This window comes from Galeopterus variegatus, unplaced genomic scaffold, assembly GCF_000696425.1.
Source record: "Galeopterus variegatus unplaced genomic scaffold, G_variegatus-3.0.2 Scaffold1655, whole genome shotgun sequence".
NCBI classification, from domain to species: Eukaryota; Metazoa; Chordata; class Mammalia; order Dermoptera; family Cynocephalidae; genus Galeopterus; species Galeopterus variegatus.
This window is the reverse complement of record NW_007727766.1, coordinates 30331-52224: the sequence shown is the minus strand read 5'-3', so window position 1 is coordinate 52224 and position 21894 is coordinate 30331. Positions and strand designations below refer to the sequence as shown.

At 37.9% G+C, this 21894-nt stretch overlaps 1 protein-coding gene and 1 long non-coding RNA gene across 6 annotated transcripts in view; one reads left to right on the top strand and one right to left on the bottom strand.

Annotated features, from left to right (window-relative positions):
• Positions 1 to 148: 148 nt before the first annotated feature.
• LOC103594969 lies at positions 149 to 10117 on the top strand. Of its 3 annotated transcripts, none has more exons than XR_550897.1 (14): positions 149 to 201; positions 807 to 859; positions 1053 to 1087; positions 1286 to 1325; positions 1949 to 1974; positions 2281 to 2319; positions 2598 to 2633; positions 2791 to 2820; positions 3006 to 3059; positions 3299 to 3325; positions 3462 to 3491; positions 3678 to 3720; positions 3898 to 4116; positions 10032 to 10117. It is a non-coding gene; the product is annotated as an uncharacterized LOC103594969 (long non-coding RNA). The 3 variants fall into 3 exon arrangements; XR_550896.1 differs by lacking the exon at positions 10032 to 10117 and adding an exon at positions 8632 to 9420; XR_550898.1 differs by lacking the exons at positions 1949 to 1974; positions 10032 to 10117 and adding an exon at positions 8632 to 9420.
• DARS2 (aspartyl-tRNA synthetase 2, mitochondrial) overlaps positions 9371 to 21894 on the bottom strand; it is a 28310-nt gene continuing 15786 nt past the window's right edge. Inside the window, exons 10-16 of one of the 3 annotated variants that reach the window (XM_008578272.1) lie at positions 21207 to 21314; positions 19328 to 19390; positions 16566 to 16718; positions 13864 to 14082; positions 13524 to 13634; positions 11410 to 11485; positions 9371 to 10635 (exon numbers count right to left, since the gene is read on the bottom strand). In XM_008578272.1, coding sequence (XP_008576494.1) covers positions 10421 to 10635; positions 11410 to 11485; positions 13524 to 13634; positions 13864 to 14082; positions 16566 to 16718; positions 19328 to 19390; positions 21207 to 21314 — 945 coding nt within the window. In that variant the 3' untranslated portion in view covers positions 9371 to 10420. The remainder of the gene's footprint in view (positions 10636 to 11409; positions 11486 to 13523; positions 13635 to 13863; positions 14083 to 16565; positions 16719 to 19327; positions 19391 to 21206; positions 21315 to 21894) is intronic. The other 2 variants (XM_008578270.1, XM_008578271.1) reach the window with 2 other exon arrangements.

Genomic DNA, 21894 nt, shown 5'->3' with positions numbered 1-21894 from the left:
GTGGGGCGGGGCCAAGACCGCGGGTTTAGAGGGCGGGAAGGAGGTGGGATTGGAGGAGAGGAGATTGACGGAGGAGAGAAGGAGTGGCTGAAGCGGGCGCTGGCGGGGAGAGTGCGTGATGACGTCATGAAAAAGAACTATTATATACAGGAGTCCGGGCGCCATCTCGGTCTTTCTAGAGTAGGAATCGGCTGGCTTGAGGTGAGTGGGTTTATCATGGTTGTTAAGCGAGTTCTTGGTTTGAACTCTCCATCCCTGGACAGTTAAGATTGTCCTAAACTGGCTGGCATTTCTAGGCCAGTCGCGCGCCTTTGCGTTCCCACAAGATGAGGATGGTGGGGGATTGCGCGTTCGGTGCAGGCGCGACCTAAACTACTCAGTTGTTGTGGGCTGAACTGCGGAGAAACCTCGGCTTGCGTACCCTGCCTGTGATGAAGCCTGTGTTGGTAGGGACATCTGAGAGTGTTGATGAATGCCAACGGCTCTGATGGCGGCCCATGCCGACTCACCGAGTGGGCCTTTGTTAAGGACCGCGGCCGAGCCTCCTTCAGGCACTTCTCAGGAAAAGGATGGTGGTTGTGCTAGTCCACGTGGTTCTCTAAGGGGCTGCATTGCGCAGTGCTCCGTTATTTCACTGGTTCTTAACTTTAGGTATAGTGCTCTCGTATACATTATCTCTTGCAGTCGTGAAATTAAATTATGGGTGCATAGAGTCCTGCATAGGTGACACAAAAACGCGATGTAAGGTAGCGTGGAACAAAATGGACTAAATATCTGTACGTAATCCTTTTTTTTTTTTTTTTAGGAAATGTTGCTTGGCACGGACGCAACGTGGCTTTTGATGGCATCTTATAGACAGGTAAGAAAGTACAGTGGAAAGAATGAAATCTGCTTAGAGGAGGTCTTTTTATTAAGCCTGTGATGTTTTAAGAGTAGTGGACAGAAGGGATTTCTGAAATTCTGTTCTGAGGCTTTAATATATTAGGTAATGGAATTTAACTTGGCTGCAGGGAGGTGCCTTACGGTTCTACGTCTTTTTGTCTGTTGTCTAGTTATGTGCCAAGGAGGGATGAAAATTGCTGCCGAGGTAAGTTATCGAAATACCCCCCAAAGGGAGTTAGGTTGAACGTCACTGAATGTGCAGCAATGATGACATTTTATTTGCTACTCTTGACTGCGAGAATGACGAGAATCTTAACCACCATTATGCTAACTGAGGCACACAAAATGGTGATGTAGGGAACATAAAGATTGCACTTAAGTTCACGTGAGTCTTTTTTCACAGGTCCTAAAAACAAGCTTTTCGCGATAACCTGGGCACACAGGTGAGAAACCTTTTTAGATAGTCTGTTAAGCCAGTACTTTCAATTGTTTTTAAGGGCTTAGAGAACAGCCAAAGTAATGTTGATGCTTATATGAATTAGGGTTTTTTGAAGTGTGAACCTCTGCTCTTAATTTGATGCTAAATTGAAACTGGCCGGCCAGTTTGCTCAGTTGGTTAGAGTGTGGTGTTAAAATACCAACATCACGGGGCCGGCCCGTGGCTCACTCGGGAGAGTGTGGTGCTGATAACACCAAGGCCACGGGTTCAGATCCCATATACAGATGGCCGGTTCGCTCACTGGGTGAGCGTGGTGCTGACACCACCAAGTCAAGGGTTAAGATCCCCTTACCGGTCATCATTAAAAAAAAAAAAAACCAACATCAAGAGTTCGGATCCCCGTAGGTCAGCCACCCAAAAAACCCCAACAAAAATACATAGAATACTGTAAGAATGAAGAAACAGATGATGGTTGCATACATAGTTCAACAGATTGACTCATGAAGAGATAAACTGTTTAACGTATCTGGGGTGGTTGGTGTTTGCAGCTATTAGTGTAGGCAGTAGTATAACCATTAGCTTAAGATGTGTTTTTCTTAAAGTTGTTATTTAAAATCTGTTTTATAGGCACTAAACAGCTGAAAGTTGATGTGGTAAGTAAAATAATCCTAGTAAACAGGTAACTGGGCAAACTAACGGGCATAAATGGGCTACATTCTTACGTACTTGCATCAAGCACTCCTGGTGTGAGTGCTGAATGCATTAAATAAAAGCCAGAGCCTTGTCCTGTTACCATTAAGACAATTTTGAAAATGTGGCCTGGATGATGATGAGCAAATACTGACTGAATGTGAAGGTGGTTAATTAGCTCTAACTGATTTCAGGCATTTGTTAGCTTTGGGGAATGGGGAGAAAAAAATCCATCTTTGGCTATTCTAAAACTACTCTAAATTTCTTAGGTGTGAAGTCTGACTTGTCTGGACCATTTTTTTTTTAAAGTAAGTATTGATGGAAATATTACAGTGGTTTAAGACTTACTGAGAATGCTGATAATGAACTAATTTATATTCAGCTAATGAATGCTAAGATTGCATTTTCTTTGAGCATGCTCCAAACGGGGTTTATGTAATGATGTTGATCAAATGTCTGACCTGAAATGAGCATGTAGACAAACTTAACACTGAATAACCCTGTGACAAACAACTAAAGTGGTAACAAATTTTAGATTTAATGATATTTAGTTTTTAATGACAGTCATGTTTCTGTTCTGTTCTAGCCACTGGTTTCACGTTTTTTCCCAGGGATGGCTTGGGTAAGAACATGAAGACAGTTCTTAGGCATTTTATGATTATATTTCTGAAATGCCTGAACTGATTGTTAGGATGTGCTTTGTAAGACAAAAGTCTTACAGTGAGTAATTAACGTTATTTATGTGGAAAAGTAAGTGATATTCAAATACTTTTTTTCAGGTGCAGATTTTGGAGACCTTTTAAATAAAGGTACATATTTTGTAAATTTTAGTTATCTATTGACCAAGATGCTGTTGGTGATGACTTAAGTTAAAACAGATGGGAATCTCTCTGAAAGAGAATGAAGATTAATTTTAAACTGAAACAGTAGTTGGAAAATCTTTTAGAAACCTACTTATTACTGCCTGTTTCCAAATTTGCATAAATTTCTGCAGGTCTGAATAATCTGCTTGGCCACGATACATGGAGCACGAAATTTCAATCAAAAGGTACACCAGTCTCAAGTATGGGTTTTTAAAACTGATATAAAGCTGCCGATACGGTGATGATAACATAGTTCAGCAGACTAACACTGATGAGCAGTATTAAGTCTTTCGCTCCTATCTGACGTATCTGGCTGCAACAATCCAATTTATTCTCTTGAAAAGGGGAATTTAGCTATTTGTTACATAGGAAACATTTAGAGAGTTGGATTACAATAATGACTTATATGCTTTCTTAATTGCAGGAATGAGAACTCGTATGTGAAGTGCAGGTTAGTTTACAAATGTTAGGAAATTTTTATGGCATAAATACATCTTAAACTAGATTGTGCCAGATGGATTGATTTAGCTATTTTAAAAAGTGAAATTGAGTAGGGTAAATTTTAAATGTTTTTTCTCTTCAAACAGGTTATTTTCTTTTATCCTGAAAACTTCAAGGTAAGTCAGTTTTTGGTGTATATATGCTAAGTTGGAATGTAACCAGTGATGTAATGATTCTGCCAAATGAAATAGAGTGATATCACTTGTAAAACCGTTCCATTTTTATTCTGAGGTTACTGTATTAACCAGTATCAGAGAAAAATTTTTTTTTACCATAATAAATATGTAATCTTTCTTTTTTAGGGCTTTTATGACTACAGCAAGCATGCAGCTTACCCATTGAAAGGTGAGAATTGAAAATGACAGCACTGTTCTTTTTTCAGAATACATGATGATCTCAACCCAACTTGAACTCTCTCACTGATTACTTGATGACAATAAAAGATCTGATATTCTGTGTTCATCAAGTACCACTTAAATTGATGTTTGGAAGTGTGGCTAAAAGTGGTGTATTTGCTTGCAGGCAGCTGGATGGATGCTCATGGGATAGAAGATTAAGCATCTTTCTTTCAATTGGAATTTCTGTAAACCTTGTGAGGAGGAGCATCCTATTTCAAATAGGGTGGGGGAAAGGAGGAATGTTTTCAAATAATGAAGGCTATACTGGTGCTTTGTCTGTTACATTAATTGGAAATAAAAGTATGCAGAAGTCAAAGGCTCCCTGGCATTTGCTTCATTAAAGGTACAGCCAGTTAAGATTTTCACGGATATTTTACAGTGTATGTCTTATGTTTAAAAGTGTAATTTGCGCTGAGGAATAGACTACACATAGTCTTTCTCATTTTAGAAATGCCGTATTTGTGCTGATAGAAACCAGAATAACATCTGTTGAAGAAGTGCCATATATTTTGCAGAATTGTGTGAGCAAGTTTTCTTAATGGCTAAATGAAATCATTGGGGCAATTTGTATTAAGCCCAAAGCCACCTTTGGAGAAAAAAAAAAAAGAATGGGCCTGAGGATGCAAAAAATATAAGCTTGGATTATTTCAGCTGGTGTTACCAGCACATACTATATATCTTTTAATTCCATTTTTCCACAAGCTTTTTGACAACATCAAGTTGGCTAGCCTAGTTAGCTCTTAGTAGAGAGTGATTGTGATAAAACCAAGGTCAGGTTTAGATCCTGGCACTGGCCAGCTGCCAAACACAAGTTGTACACAAGCAAATATAGTTTTTGTCAGTTATACCTCAAGCTAAAGTCTTGCCCCAAATGTACATTAGTCTTGTTCCCTGGACTCCACTCAAATGAATCCTCCCACAGGCTCTGAGACCCTATGTAAAACAAATACACCCCCACCCCCAACTTTTCTTACCGTTTACTCTGTTTAACTACAGGAAAAGACTTGCGCATGCAAAGATGTCTTTTTATGGGCATTGGGCTGCTTAAAAACCTCAGACTGGATTATTTATAAGCAATAGAAATTTATTGCTCAGTTCTGGAGACTGGTAAGTCCAAGATCAAGGTGTCAATGGATTCAGTGTCTGGTGAGGGCCTGTTCCTCATAGATAGTGCCTTCTGCATCCCTATGTGGCATAAGGAGCAAGGGAGGTGCTTCAAGCCTCTTATGAGGGCACTAATCCTGTTCATAAGGGTGGAGCCCTCATAATAGCTGTTTTTTGAATGCTTACTATATGCTAGTTTACATAATCATTCTAAAAGTGACAAGTTAGGAATTACATCTTATGGATAAAGGGATAGACTCAGGATAAGGTTATCTAAAGCCACACAGGTGGTAGAGGCAGAGTCAGAATAGAGTCAACATGCAGCAGCATGTCACATTAACAATTGACAAGAGTTAATACACTGAAGGATTATCTTAGCCTTCAAGAAAAGACAAGCTACGAGATGAAATTCTATAGGCAGGAATATTAGTCTTTTTCGGTTTGAAAGGTCCCAATGGGGTACTTAGAATGTGGGGGTGGAGGGGAGCTGGCTTGACAGATTGTTTGGAAAAGACTTGGAGGCTTTATAGAATACAAACTCTTATCCAAAAGTGGAACTGGGTTGTTTTAAAACAAAATACCTGAATACTGTCTTAGATTCTGGCACTGGGTGGGAGGTGGACTACTCAGACAATCTAAGGTACGCTGTCATCTTAAGAACTCATGATTCTATAACCTGTCATGCCATGCATGCACCAGGGGAGGTGTGGGCGAATGGGGTATGTAGGGTGCTGTTATTCCACAGGTAATTCTGGTTTGAGTCACTGACTTCTAGATTTATACTTCCAATTTCCTCATTTGTTTAATTTGGGCCCCTGGAAAGTTATATCTACTTATTAAATGAGATCTGTCTTAGTCTGTGCTGCAATAACAGTACCACAGACTGGGTAATTTATGAAGAGCAAATTTATTTCTCACAGTTCTGGAGGCTGGGAAGTCCAAGATCAGGGTGATAGCAGGTTTGGTATCTGGTGAGGGTGGCATCCTCTGGAGGGGAGGAACACTGTGTCCTCATGTAATAGGAAGGGGAAGAGAGCTGATGGCTGCATGAAGCCTCTTACAAGGTCCTTAATCCTCATGAGGGAGGAGCCCTCATGGCCCAGTCACCTCTTAAAAGCCCCATCTCTTAATACCGTCACATGGACAACACCTGAATTTTGGAGAGGTATACATTCAAACAATAAGGAAGGTGCCAGGCAAATTATTTTCACTGAGAAAAATGGAAATAATTAGTTGGCGCCTTACACCACCAGAGCTTTCGGGCGGCAATTCTAGTTATGTACATGATGTGTTTCACTAGTCGCACATCCTGGTGAGAAAAATGGAAATAATTAGTTGGCGCCTTACACCACCACAGAGCTTTCGGGCGGCAATTCTAGTTATGTACATGATGTGTTTCACTAGTCGCACATCCTGCCAAATGCACAAAGGATTTTTATATAATTATGTTCTCAAACTGGAAAGCTGGGTTCCATAATTCAAACTAGTGCCTGAATATCCTCCAAATGTTACAGCTTTTAAGATAGATAAATTGATTTTTTTTCATCTTTAATAAAGCTGTAGGTTTAGATACTTTAAAGGGATCTTTATGCTCTTGAAAATCCCTGGGCTTGGAAATGATACATTTTATGCTTCCTTTGTCCCTCTTATTTCAGATGTAAAGTTAGGGAAAATACTGGTGTACTGTGCTGGACATCTGTATTCTAAAACAGACTGTATTCTTGATTAATTTTATGTAAGTGACCTATTTGAAGCCATCTCACTTAAAAACCATGAAAGAATGGTTAATTCTTGCTAGTAATTAAGCTGCCATCAACAACAAGCTGCCAACATCTGATGGAGTATCTGCTTTATCAACCTTCCCTATTGGTGAGGTTGGTCTCAGGATCTCTACATATCTTCATCTAATGATTTACACATATCAAAGTGATCTGTTTATGTATCTGCTCCCCCACCAGGCTAAAAGTTCCTGCAGGACAGGGGCCACAACTTACTCATCCTTGTGCTCCCCAGATCCTAGCCCAGAGCTTGGCATGTATTTACTCATTTTATAATTCACCCGAAAGGTGTTTATTGAGCATCTATCATGTGCAAAGCAATGTTTTTTAGGTGCTGGTAATAGATATTACAGAAAACAACAGACAAAAATAAAATCCATGCCCTCATGGTGCATACGTTCTAGTGGGGCAAACAAAATAACTAAAAGGTAGCATATCAAATAGTGGCGAGTGGTACAGAGGACAAATAAAGCAGGGAAGGGGTAGAGTGCTGATGCAAGGCAGGGGCTCGCTCTTTTTAATATGGTTGTCAGGGAAATCCTCACCTCCAAGGGGGCATTTGAACAAAGATTTGAGGATATTAGGGAGCAAGCAGAGCAGCTACCTGGAGAAAACTTGCGAGGGGACAGGTTGGGCAACAGCATGGACATGGGATCATGCCTAGTGAACACCAAGAAAAGCAAGGACTCCAGTGTGGAGAGAACAGAGGGAGCAAGGAGAATGGGAGGACATGGTCAGTAGCTAGACAGGTCACAGAGGCCTTTGGAGGCCACTTTAAGGACTCTGGCTTTTCTCTGAGGAGGGAAGCCACTGGAGGGCTTGAGCAGAGGAGTGACATGATCTGACCCTCACTGATAGACTTGTGAGGGGCAAGGATGAACGCAAGATCATGAGGAAGCCGTTGCTCTAATGCAGGCAGGACAAGATGATCACAGGGACCAGGAAGGTATTTATAGAGGCATGAAAAAGTGCCAGATCCATGCTGGATGTATTTTGAAGGTAGAGCTGATAGATGTTCAGCTTTATTTGAAGACAAGTTTCTCCAGCTTCACTTTCTCTAGGCAAAGAAACAGGAGCCTAGAGAGGTTAAGCAACCGGGCCAAAGTTACTTAACTAGGGAGCAGTAAAGCCAGGAATTAAATCCAGGTACATCCAACTCATACAAGTTCTTTCTGCATTAAAAGTCTTAAATACAAAGACTGACTTGGATGTGCATTTATTGCATGACTTACATATGCAACTGTTATATAGATATTCCATCTGATATTTTTATTGTATACTTGGCTAACTCTTCTAGTAGTTATGAAGTGACTCATTTTTCTTGAGATAAGAAAAAAGAATCCTTGCTGTTTAACAAAAAGCAGCAAGGAAGTGATCAATGTTACAGATAGTTCTGATTCTTCAGAGAGGGGAATTCTGGGAAAAGACAGAGCAGTTGTACAGATCCATTGTTTATTTAGTAAAGCAAAGCCTAAGAGCTTAAAACAATCCCATTAGACTCATCATCTGACATAACTATTCTTCAGAGAGGGGAATTCTGGGAAAAGACAGAGCAGTTGTACAGATCCATTGTTTAGTAAAGCAAAGCCTAAGAGCTTAAAACAATCCCATTAGACTCATCATCTGACATAACTCTTCCCAACAAGAAGAAATTGTTCGTAGGACAAAGCTCTGTGAAGCTAATAATGACTACTGCTGTTGTAGCTGGCAATTGCTTACCTTGTTTTTAAAACTGGAAACAGAATACATCTAAATTGCCTAGGAGGTTGGGGAGATTCGATTTGAAAGAACTCGGTTTCAAGTTTACAATTCGTGCATTCTAACATCCTGGTTGTGGTGTTTTCAACTTTACTGGCAAATAGTTCTTCAGTTTTTGAGAAAATATTTAAAATTTTACCCTACCCTAATCATAGAGATCTTATATAGTGACATTTCCTTGGATTTCAGAATAAGCGTTATTTTTTTCTTCCTGACAGGTCCGAAGAAAAGCTGAGTAACCCAAAGTGACTAGGCCTCTTGAGATATCAAGACAGTACTGTTTGTGCTCACTTCAGCAGCACATATACTTTAAAAAAAAAAAAAAAAAGACACGACTGTTTTACTCTTGGGGACCTAAGGCCTTTGGTATTTGTGCCTAGAAAATACTCTCTGAATTTTGGGTGTCTTCTGTAATGCTCATTTCCAGGATAGAAAGATAAAGTTTTGGTATGAATTAGGCTTTAAACAGTGAATAGCAAATTTATTATATTTATAAGTTAGGTAACATTTGTGGCATAGATGGATGTAGGGCATCTCTAGAAATTCTCTCCACTGAGAAAGGGCAGGCAGTGTTGGGCACCCTTCTCACCGTGAGAACCCTGCCAGCAAGGACTTTCTGGCTCTAGAGTATACCCACAAATGAGGGAGAGATTAGGTGAAAGGACAAATTTAGGGAAAAGCTCCACCTAATGGTAAACCAGCTTTCTCATTAGTAAGGAAGGACATTCATACTCTTTGTAGCTTATTGAGTGTCACAAAATAGACCTGGAAGTGAAGCCTATTTTATTTTCAAACAGAAAAAGATTATAGTATCGTATTGCTTAGAGCAATGAGAAAAATAGGCTGGGATGTAAAACTGATACTTAGTGTTTATAAATTATAAATCAAAAGAATGTCAAGGCAAAAGCAAAGATCAAGTAGAAAAGAATATTTTCAAAATCATTAATCAAGGCCTTGTTCCCATTTTATAATTTTTATTTGTATCATTAAAACTTATAAGAAAATCACAATGAGCCCAGTCTTAATTTTTTTGTACATGTGAGGTTGATCTAAGTTCAATTAGTATTTTCAATTATGTGTAATTGAGAGAAATTATTTGGGGATTAGTGATTCTTTAAAAATAGAAATAGAATACTGATTCATAAAACTTTTTCTTTTACTACAGTTATCAGTTTTGTTTGATCTTAAATTACAAAATACAAGGGTACTTCAAGAAGTTAGTGGAAAAATACAACTAAAAGATAATATGAATCTTTCCATGAACTTTTTGAAATACCTTCATATATATGGATATGCCTGTACCTGTTTATGGGTAAATAATATCATCTTTCTTTTGTGTAATGCTTTTTTTTTTTTTTATAGTTTTTCAAACATTTTCAAAGCACTCACACTGTCTTCCACATATATTATCTCCTCTGATTTGGCCTTTGCATTTTACACAAGCAGGAAAGAAGGCTTAGAGATGTTTATGTAACTTGCTCAAGGTGAAACACTGAAAAAGATTTTGTGACTCTCATTTCAGTGATGTTTTTTGCATTGTATTATGCTACTTCTCACTATATTATGTTGATAGTTGAACTGTCACTAAAAAGCTTAATTCATATGATTGATTCTCTAGATGAGAACGGATGAACCGAATCCTCCATCAACTGACCAGTCTTCAGGGGCAAGCATTTTCCCACATTTCTCACATGATTTGATTATCTCTGTCCTAAGTGAATAACTTACTATCTCGGTATAAAAAACATGATTAGAAAACAACTAAGCCACTGTATTACTACAGCAAAGAGCCATCTTTCACACCTCTCTAAGTGAAAAGGAACTTCAAAAATGTCTCAATCAAAAAAACCCCTGATGATGCATATTCAAGTCAAAGTTGGATAGCTTCTGTTTCTTCACTGTGTTAAAGAATGATTCCTTCCGCTTAAAGACTTGATTATCAGATCTGTGGCAGAACTCTGGATCTGATTTTAGCTTTGGGAAAGCAAAGAGGACAAAATCAGAAGCTCAACTTTCTGGATGATGTGGATGATTCAGTGAGCTCTTTTCTGCTTCTGAGTCAGTTGGCCAAGAGACCTGGATATGATACGGCTTCAGTTCCTCAGGAGGGACAGAATCTGGGGCATTGCTCATGAGGTCATGTCCCCGGAAGGATTTGGGGAAGGCTATGACATCTCTGATGCTTGCAGCTCTAGTGACAAGGCACATCAGTCTGTCTAACCCTGTGAGTAAAATACAAAGTTAACAGATGAGAAATGTAATCTAACGTTGGAAAAGACTTAGTCTTTCTATCAAAAGTTGTAGAGAACTTTTACATAAGAATCTTTATAAGCTGTAGCCAACCACAGTTCCCTGCCTTTTTAGAGAATTTTTGTTTCTTGAGAGGTTCTTTTCTGCCTCATTCTGGAAAAGTGCTCAGGACTAATGTTCACATGCTACTGACGTTATCACAGTAAGGGCTTACTAAAGGCCCTAATACAGGTTGAATAATAAATATATTAGGTGCTCTGTAGGGAACTCCTACAAAAACAGAAAGAAGTCCCTTTTGTTGAGAGCCTACAATCTAGGTAAGCTTTCTAGAATTTCTCAGTATTCTTGCTTGACAAAACAAGCAAAGTGAGTAACCACGGTAATCAGGACACTGGCATATTCCTATTTTCATATGAGCTGAATGCTATGGAGCAGTGCTTTCCAGACCCCAAAGAATGTGTGTGTGTGAGGCCCCAGGATTTGAGCAATATTGACATTAAACTCTCCAGTTTTTAGTCTATTAAAAAATATTTCAAATGCAAATTATCACTTAAGTTTTATCTTTGTAACTGGTAAAATATATTTTAAAATACATTACTGAAATTAAAACAGATACTTAGATTCTCAGAGAACTCTTGGACTCATTCCACCCCCCACCCCCACTCCAGCACCACAAGTTGAGAGCCCAAATTTGAGACACTGTGCTATGGAATGGAATTTAGTTTGTAAAAGGACAAGTTGTTTACCTAAGGCAATTCCTCCATGAGGGGGCGCCCCATAATCTAAAGCCTGGAGCAGATGGGAGAGCAATTTCACATCTTCCTGAAATTCAAAAGATAATTTAGTTTAAATATATACTGAAGGTCCACTAAGTGCCACACACTAGGCTTAGGTGCTAAAGTGAAAATAAAGTGGAATTAAAAAAAAAAACCTTAATATATATGACTTAACTGATAATGAAAACTCACTGGGAAAAATGTAAAAAAAAACTCAAAACCCAAAATTTACGAGGTTTACATTTCAGCAAGGGAATAAGATAAGTCACAGATGAAACCTTAATATATATGACTTAACTGATAATGAAAACTCACTGGGAAAAATGTAAAAAAAACCTCAAAACCCAAAATTTACGAGGTTTACATTTCAGCAAGGGAATAAGATAAGTCACAGATGATTATGACATGTAGAAAAATGCCTGGTGCTCAGTAAATGCAGCCATTACTGTACTGATAATGCAGAGCTCAGAAAGGTAGGATGAAAACCAGGAAAACTGGCCTGTCCCAGGGACCAAGGGAAGAGAACATTAGTAAGAGGGCAACAGTGTCAAATGCTTCTGGGAGGTGGGAGAGTTGGAGGGTCAACAACAGGCCACTGGATTTGGTGACCATGCCAGTAACTTTTGTAGGACAGTGCGTGTAGAGATGTTGAAAATGTGTCTGGAAGTAGTTCTTTGACCAGGCTATAGATCAGAATCAGGTGGGAAGCTTCAAACAAACAGATGCCAAACCTCATACTTAGAGCTTTTTATTTAGTGGGTCTTGTGTAGGGCACAGGCATCAGTGTTTTTTGTTTTTCTAAAATGCTTTCCAGGTGATTCTTTTCTAATGTGCAGCAGGACAGAGAACCACTGGTGCGTAGGGAAGAAAGGGAAGCAATGTATTCTTACTGTTTTGAAAAGCTTGACAATGACAGGAATGAAAAAGATAGGCTGGAAACTGATGATTGGAGGCCTGACTTGGCAGGAGAAATGTTAACAGATTTCACAATGCCCTTAAAGCTAACGGGGGAGTCTGATATTTTGAGTTCTCCAATCCTAGTCTCACATATAAAATTCTTCCATCTTACCTAGCACCTGTTAGTTAATCCTAGAGAATGATCTTTTAGGACCAGACTCTCAGACCTTCTCTTTCCTGAAACCTGTTCTAGCTTTCTATAGAATCACCAACAAACTGCAAATTTTAGGTCCGCATCTGTAGAGACTCCCCTCTTTCTTTTTTTAAAATCCTGATTACCTCACTCTCTATTACTAAAATATAGCCCCATCTTAAATAGAGCTAAAGTAGTATTATTAAGTGATATAAAATCCTTTCAAACCTCTTTTTCTCTAACATTATCAACATTTTCAGTCACTTAAGACTGAATCTTTTTTTTTTTTTGTTTTTTTTTTTTAGTGGTTAGGTGCTTGGGCTCAAGAGCCACCCTGCCTGGATTCAAACCCTAGCTCTGCTTAGTTCTGTGCTGTGTGGCTTTGGTAAGTTAATTAATCTGCCTCAAATTATCTTTATTTATTTATTTATTTTAAAAGATGACCAGTAAGGGGATCTTAACCCTTGGCTTGGTGTTGTCAGCACCACGCTCAGCCAGTGAGTGAACCGGCCATCCCTTTATGGGATCTGAACCCGAGGCCTTGGTGTTATCAGCATAGCACTCTCCCGAGTGAGCCACGGGCCGGCCCTCAAATTATCTTTAAAATGGGCAGAATAAGAGGCCTTGGTGTTATCAGCACAGCACTCTCCCGAGTGAGCCACGGGCCGGCCCTCAAATTATCTTTAAAATGGGCAGAATAATAAGGTCTGAGATTCATTTTTTTTCATAATGACGAATGTTAGGGCATCTATCTCATAAAGCAATTGTGAAGATTAAATGCGTCAATGCATATAAAGTACTAAAATAGTGCCTGGCACATAGTAAGTACTAATAAACAGCTACTATTACCATTTATTTTTCCAAGTCCTACACTAAAGGTACAGAAACAAGCTGACACTATTTTATATCCAGCGAATCCTCCATTCATAACAAATGTTTAACAAAACTGACAAATACTGATTGAAAAATAAGGCCAGGTTAGAATATTTATTACCTTTAGTAATGTTGCCAGGATGTAACGCTGTAGCTCTGCATCATGGATTCGGATAGAACCACCTCCTATCTCACTGCCATTTAAAACCAAGTCATAGTGTTGGCTACGGACCTACAAGATTTACAGAACCTTTATGTTAGAGAAAATTTCTGATTTTCTGTTCTGTAGATTGAAGATACTGTAGTTACTTAGAGACAATGTATTAACTACTGGCTCAAATCTCAGTTTCTTCTGGGGCTTCCAGAACTGGGTCCTATCTGTCTTCAGACTGTGAAATCTGAAGTTCTTTGCCTTTATTTACACATTTCCTTTTTATTTGGAAGTACATCAGATATGGTACCTTTTCAGGTTCAGTGTACAGGAGGTGAATATCGCTGGGGTGGGGAGCAGTAAATGGGTGGTGGGCTGACTCCAGCTCTGCAGGATTTTCCTCCTTTGGAAAGAAGAGTGGGAAATCTACCACCCAGAGGAAAGAGAACAAAGCTGGGTCTCGGAGCACCACTCCTCTTATTTCTAGAAGGTCAGCACATTCTAGTCGTAATTTTCCCAATGAAGAGCACTGTAAACACAAGACTGGGTGAGTACCTAATAACACAGTGATTAAGAACACAGGTATCAGAGCTTCATAGTCCTGAATCTGAATCTCAGTTTGGCTACTTACTAACTTCTCTGTACCCCTTTTCATAGTAAAATGGGGATAAAAACATCTACAAAAGACTGTATGAAGCTTAGGTCAGATAAGGTACATAAGATGCAGAACCTGAAAAGTATGCAAATGGCAGTTATTCTGGTTATTTCCTCACTGCTCCTGAAGGATTGTGGTGAAGATTTGATGAGTGCCTGGCACATAATTAATGTTCAACAAATTCTGGCTCTTATTAGAGGTGATATGGAATATGTGTGAATTTTGGAATCAGACTTCATGGGTTAGAATTCTGGCTCCTCCACTTCCTAGGCATGTGACTGCGTGAATTTTAAACCTCTATGCCTCAGTTTTTTTATTATTTTAAAAACAGCAACAGTACTTCTCTCAAAGGGTTGGCGTGAGGATTAAATGAGTTAACATATACAAGGTGCTTACTTGGCAATTAGGAAGTGCTTAATAAGTGCTAACTGTGGTTTGCAGGGCTTTTTTGAGAAAGGACAGTCAGAACAATGACACATGCCTGCAGACATGCATAGACTTTGTGGCCCATTCTATCTTACATTTAAATATCTGCAGAGGGCACCTTCATTTTCAGAATGTTAATGTTACTCCTTGTAAGTCTGGTTTCTAGCTTTCTTTCAAGGAAGGTCTAGCAGGAATTAGAACCATACCTTCCTGAGAAAGGAACACCAGTATGTTTGGTTCATAGCAAAAGAATGTTTCATAGCCAAATTAATTTGCAGCAGGATATTATATAATACAAAATTCCAAGTTCTTTTTTAAAAAGTGCACTGAGAATGAAATTTGTAATTAAATAACTTTCTTTACTATTGCAGGGAAAGGAAAAAACAGTGTATTATATTAATTGTTGAAGCTGAGCTCTGAAACATTTTCTTTGGAAGAGATAATGATAAATAAGTGCAAATATAAATTTGAAGAATAAACTTGATAAAGTACTAATTAAACACTTATTTTAAAGAAACCATATTTTAGTGAAAGAATGAATTTATAACATGCCTGACCTTTATTTATAGTATGTTTTCAATATTCATGTTTGACTTTTATGCTATACTTTTGTATATTTTACAAAGATCCCTAAAGCCAAATTCAGTCTTCCATATATGTTCCTTGAGGAATGGTGATTTAGCCAGTGCATGGCAGCAATCACCACCTACAGCTGCTACTCTTGAGGAAAAAGGGCCCCACCTTGACCAAGTTGTTCCAGGGGTGTCTGCAAGCCCAGCAGCCCTCCAGTGGTCTGATCTGTCTCTCCATATTTTTAGGGATGCATTATACACAAAAGTTTAAGACTACCAAATTTTTTTCATCTGCAAAATTTTGAAAATGAAAATATTTTTCCATGGTTGTACAACTAATACCAATATCCCATTAACTAAGTGGCTTTTCTTTTTTTTTTTTTTAAAAAAGATGACCGGTAAGGGGATCTTAACCCTTGACTTGGTGTTGTCAGCACCACGCTCAGCCAGTGAGCAAACCGGCCATCCCTATATGGGATCTGAACCCGTGGCCTTGGTGTTATCAGCACCACACTCTCCCGAGTGATCCACGGGCCGGCCCCAACCCAAGAGTTTTTTTTTTTTTTTTTTTTTTCCTTTTTTTATCTTACATCAACCCATCCAGCTAGAGAGGTGCAAGTAATGACTGCTGCAGTTACTGCTGCGGGAAAACAGAAAGAAAATCTGCAGTAACAAAGACAGGGTTTAAATTCCAACTCAGCACTCATAAGCTCTGTTTTCCATTATCCGTAAAGGGGACAGTATATACTTTCTATCAGGGTTGGGTTTTTTTGTCCTTTTGGAGACCGGCTGCACCGCGCTCAGCCAGTGAGTGCTGTGAGTGCACCGGTCATCCCTATATAGGATCCGAACCCGCGGCGGGAGGGCAGCCGCGCTCCCAGCGCCGCACCCTCCCAAGTGCGCCACAGGCTCGACCCCTAAGTGGCTTTTCTAAACAGTCAGATCTATTCTGTGATGGTAATGCCAATAGAGGCCAGTAGCTGATGAAAAAAAAACCTGGTTTTATATACTACATTATAAAGTATTGAAAGATATTTATTTATGTAACTATTTATGCAGAACAGTTCCATTTTATGAAATTAAAGGTCAATTTTATTTTATTTTTTTTAAAAAGATGACCGGTAAGGGGATATTAACACTTGACTTGGTGTTGTCAGCACCACGCTCACCCAGTGAGCAAACCGGCCATCCCTATATGGGATCCGAACCCGTGGCCTTGGCGTTATCAGCACCGCACTCTCCCAAGTGAGCCACAGGCCAGCCCTTAACAGTCAATTTTAAATATGTACTATATACATAGGACACGAGAGGCATCATACAGTATTAACAGCACTTAGACTTGGAGGGAATTTTTCTTACTGCTTTCTTGTGCTCTCCAGCAGTTAGCAGGACCACATCTTCCTCTTGGATCTCCATCAATCTGATTAATTCCAATCTTTGCTCCTCCATTATAAATTTAGCAACTGAAGAATTCCAGTTTCTATTGGCTTTCAGGAATATAGGTAAGACTTCCTGTGATAAAGAAAAAAAAAAGACTTATTCACTTTTTTTTTAAAAAGTGGGATTGATTTATTTTCTATAGTACAAATATTTGTTGTTCCCAGTAGAACTTACATGAGATTCTTGTTGCCTCCTTGAACTCCTTCAAAATGATACTAAAGAAATTTTAAAAAGTAATCTCACCACAACAACAACAAAAAAGGGAATGAAGGGTGGGGAGGAATATCAGTAGATAAGAGATCTCTACAAATTTTTGGCAGACTGCAAGTGAATGGAACAGGGATGATTAAAGAAGCAAGATGCAGAAAGCTCTGGTCTAGAGAACAATGGAGGCAGTCTCAGCACAAGAAGAAACTCAATCTGGAGAGGCTCAGGATACTTATACCTTGAGTGTCCAGGGTAAAAACCAGTGGCCTTGCTGCTTACCCTAAACTAAACCTAGCCATTTACAAAGCTCCAAGGAGCTGTGCTTCCAACCAGCTTTTAAGATGCCTCCTTCTTAAATACGTATAGATAGTCAACAATCACCATACATTGAATAAACTCTGCAGAATTAAAAAAAAAAAAAGACCAAGATAAACATAAAAAAATGATTTTAGAGACGAGATAATTTAGGGACCAAAAAGGACTTGAATCCTCAGAGGCACTCAAAAAGATATTTTATCGATAAAACCAGAATAAGATGCAATCGAAAGAGCTGAGAAATAATAATATGGCTGCTGAAAAAAAACTCAACAGGAGAGGAAATTTCTTGGAAAATAGAATAAAAAAGATAAAATAATGGAAAGTGACATGGAAAAAAAGAGAGACATATAAGTTTTTTTTTTTTTTTTTTTTTTAAAGATAAGGGGCTCTTAACTTGGTGTTGTCAGCACCACACTCTCCCAAGTGAGCAACCGGCCGTCCCTATATAGGGATCTGAACCTGTGGCCTTGGTGTTATTAGCAGCACACTCTCCCAAGTGAGCCACGGGCTGGCCCTAGGGAGACATATCAGTTACATAAAGAGGTATTTCTAAAAAAAGATACTCTAGGCTGGGGTGGACTAGGGCAAATGATTATTATATTTCATTATTAATCCTTTATTATTTCTTTTTTAACCATGTGTATGCATCATGATGCTAAAAATTAATACGAATATTAAAAACAATTTGAAGCCAAATCAAATTAAAACATTACTAACTTTAAAAAGTAGCAGTAGTACCTATCTCTTGTATAAAAATTCAGTATATTAGAAAGGAAAAAAAGAAGAGAAGAAAAGAAGAAAATGTAGTAATAGTCCCATCAACTAAAGACTGCCAAAGTTAACCTTCGGGATTATTTCCTGGTCCTGTGGTTCTTAGATGAAGATTTCATATACTAGGAAAATGAAAAGAAACGAAATTGGGAAGCACAGGGTGCCGATTTTCAATTTTATAAAGGGAGGGCATAAAAAAAAACCCAACAAAATATCCTCTACTATTACCATCATTTCCTAAAAGAAAGAACATTTCTGCAGCAAGAGAGAAGGAGAGAGAAATGAAGGATAGTTCTTTAAATTAAGTTAATTTAACTTGATGAAAAGCTTTGTATATTGCCCTGACTTTTCTCATTTTTGCCTTGATCCATTTTGGAAACCACTATCCTAATCTTTCTTTCTTATTAAAAAATCCCTTTATGGTTTTTTGAGCTTGAGGTATGAGGTGGTTGTAGAGGTAGAGGTTGTATATTTTCAATAAACAAATATAGTGTTTTTACGTGGTTATAATTAGTGTATATATAATTCTATAAACTTTTTTTTTATAAATCATTACAACATGAGCATTTTTTTCTTAGGAAATAAAATCTTTGGAACAAAGAAATTCCTTTGATTATATCATAATGTATTTAATCGCTCCCTTATGGTTGCATTTTATTCCTGTTATAAATGATACTATAATGAATGTAAAGTCTCCCCATATCTAGGATCCTTTCTTTAAAGTATATCACAGACAGCTAAGCTGAGAAAATAAGTAAATAAATAAATAAATAGATGAATGAATGAATGAATGAATAAATAAATAAGACAGCTATGCTGAGAGGGAAAAAAAGTATATCACAGAAAATTACCGACTCAAAGAGCATGACTAAATAAAGTTACTGATTCTAAAATGGTTCAGGCAATTTATACTTCCAGTGACAATGTAAGAATAGCTGTTTCCCACTCCTGCTCCTCCCTATTTTAATTTTACTATCCACCAAGCCAAGATCATAAAATGTGCCTGTCAAAGGTATATTCAGAATTTTAAAAAAGGGTATAGGAAGAACAATACAGGGCTTCTTTCACACCTGCCATGCTTTTGTTTAGACCTTGGGCACATGGGGCTCTATTAATTTTCCTAACAGGATTAAAATACCTTTCTTCATTTAAACAGGCTACGGTTGAACTTTCACATTCTGATTAATGGTGAATTCAATTAATTTGAAGTCTTAGAGTTGTACCCAGGGGTAATATTAACTTTAAAAATAAATAGAAGAAAAGCAGAAGAATGATCTGAAATAATAAGACCTTTGAAACTAATGAGAGCTTAAGAGCTCAAACAATTATTAGTTAAAAATACTGAATCCCCATAAGGAAAAAACCTGCTCTAATTAACTCCTTACCTGATTAAAATGGTTAGCTGCAAAATTTTCAATGGACTCAATGTCTTTCCTTTTTAAGTACCTCTGATGAAAGAAAATCAAAGTAAACTCATCAGTATGACACCTAGCTAGCTTCATAAACAGTTTATGATATCAAATGGGACACAAGTATATTTTGTGTCTTTCCATCACAATAGTGAGATTTAGTAACAGTCTAATTTCTGCTGCCAAATGACAATTTTTTTTTTGGTGGCTGGCTAGTAAAGGGGATCTGAACCCTTGACCTTGGTGTTATCAATACTGTGCTCTAATCAGCTGAGCCAACCATTCAGACCTTTTCTTCCCCCAAATAACAAAATTTTAAAGCTTGTTACAGGGCTTATTTTTTTCCAGTTATGCAGGTCTCATTGGAAACAGCTGTATTCCACAGAAGACTCCCCCCGTCATATATGTAATATGCAGGATAAATGTTCAAAACGAATCTCTAAAACTGAAGTATGAAAGAAAAAACTTCCAGATCAATAAGAGGATTAGAAATTTGATTATTTCAGGTTTCTCAGAATTCTTTGTATCTTAATTTTTCTAAATTAGATTACTTCAGGTTTCTTAAAATTCTTTGTATCTTCTAAATCATCTCAATGTCTTTCTAAGTGACACTATGCTTATCATCAACTCTATTCATGACACATTTAACTAGGTATGGGAGGTACAAAAAGATGAAAACATGATGCATACCTCTGCAGTTCTTATATCTACTTCGGGAAGAATACACACACTCAAAATGTGCTAAATAACAATAGGCAATATGTTATACTGAGCTTACCTGAACACATTCGTTATGTCTGGACTAGAGTATGGATACCAAGTTACTTTCCACTGAACATATAAAGTAAATAAAAAGTAATGAGACTGAGTTCTTGCACCCATTCTGAATATACTTATATGCTTATGTATCCAAATAAATATAGTCTTTCGAAACAGTAATCTTATTCAAAATATTTCTGGAATGCCTCTTATTAAATTACTTTCAAAGAAGGTGCACTAACTACAGAAAATACATGTGTCCCATTGACTTTAGAGTCAATGCTTGCTCAGTCCAACCATTCTCTTTCTTCTACCCTCACCACTTCACTTCCTTTTTGCTTTTTTAGCTTCACCTCCTTTTCTCCCCATTATTAATGTAACTGAGGCCAGAATCATCAGAAGACTAAGAATTGACATGCAAAGGCTTTGCTGCAGCTGATGTGGGGCTCACAGCTTTTGGACAAACAGGCTGGAGACAGAATACTGAGTACTATTTTTTTTAATTTAATTTAATTTTATTATTTTTAAAAAATCAGGATAACTTCTATATTTATCATTACACAATGTAATCATTTTCTGTGGCCCTTTATCAATTTCTCGCTATCCCCCTTCCCCTGCTAAATACTATTTTATGCTCATAATATCCCCAATGAAATCAGCCCAAATGAAGTATCAGAGTACTTTATAGCATTGTTTAAAAGGGGGGGAAAAAAGCCCCAGATTGTGAATGTAAAGTCATATTCATAAAGTTTTATTGTTCTTATAGTTTTAGGGACACTGTTAGACTTTATATAAAAACACATATTTTTGTTTAAAGAGAATTGTTCTTTCTTTCTTTTTTTTTTTTAAAGATGACCAGTAAGGGGATCTTAACCCTTGACTTGGTGTTGTCAGCACCACGCTCAGCCAGTGAGCAAACCGGTCATCCCTATGTGGGATCCGAACCCAGGGCCTTGGTGTTATCAGCACCGCACTCTCCCGAGTGAGCCACGGGCCAGCCCGAGAATTGTTCTTTCTGAAGTTTAAATGTGCCAGTGTTGAACATATTTATTTCCAAACACAATCTATAGAAAACCCAGAACTGTGCTTCACTTACTGCTCCTTCAGGGATACGTATGGCTTTGACGGTTCCTTGGGGCTCACTAAGTGCATCCCGAAGAAATCCAATCTCTGTGTTTCTGAACACGTCACTGATATCTATAATCTAGAAAATGGGTAACAAAAAGGGGCAGGTAAACATGGAATAATTTTTACCTCAAAACATTTTACAAACAATATTTTAAAGAAGAGAATAACCTTGATACGTTAACATTTATAAAGCGTTTTCATAGTGTTTACAATGGATTGAGCACTATGACAAGTGTTTTATGTATATTCATCCATTTCATCTGCACAACAAGAATATGAGACTGGTGCTCTTATTATTCCCATTTATGGATGAGGAAACCAAGGCACAAATAAGTAATTTGCCTGAGATGACACAGATCATAAATGGCAGAGCCAGAATTTAACCCAAGCAGTCTGACTTAAGAACCACTATTCCATATCACAAATGAAGAAACAAGGAGTAGTTAAGTTGGCAGCTGTTAAGTAGGTAGCTATAACTTTTTGTACATTTTTTTCATTCTAAGAATTGAACATTGACTATTCATACACCAGGCGGAATTCAATTTCTAAGGGATCTGAACTAGAACTAAGATATAGAAATGTCACCAGCACTATAGAAATCAAGGAATATTGCTCTCCAAGAGTAAATAAGGAGAGGCCCGGTAATGAAACTACTC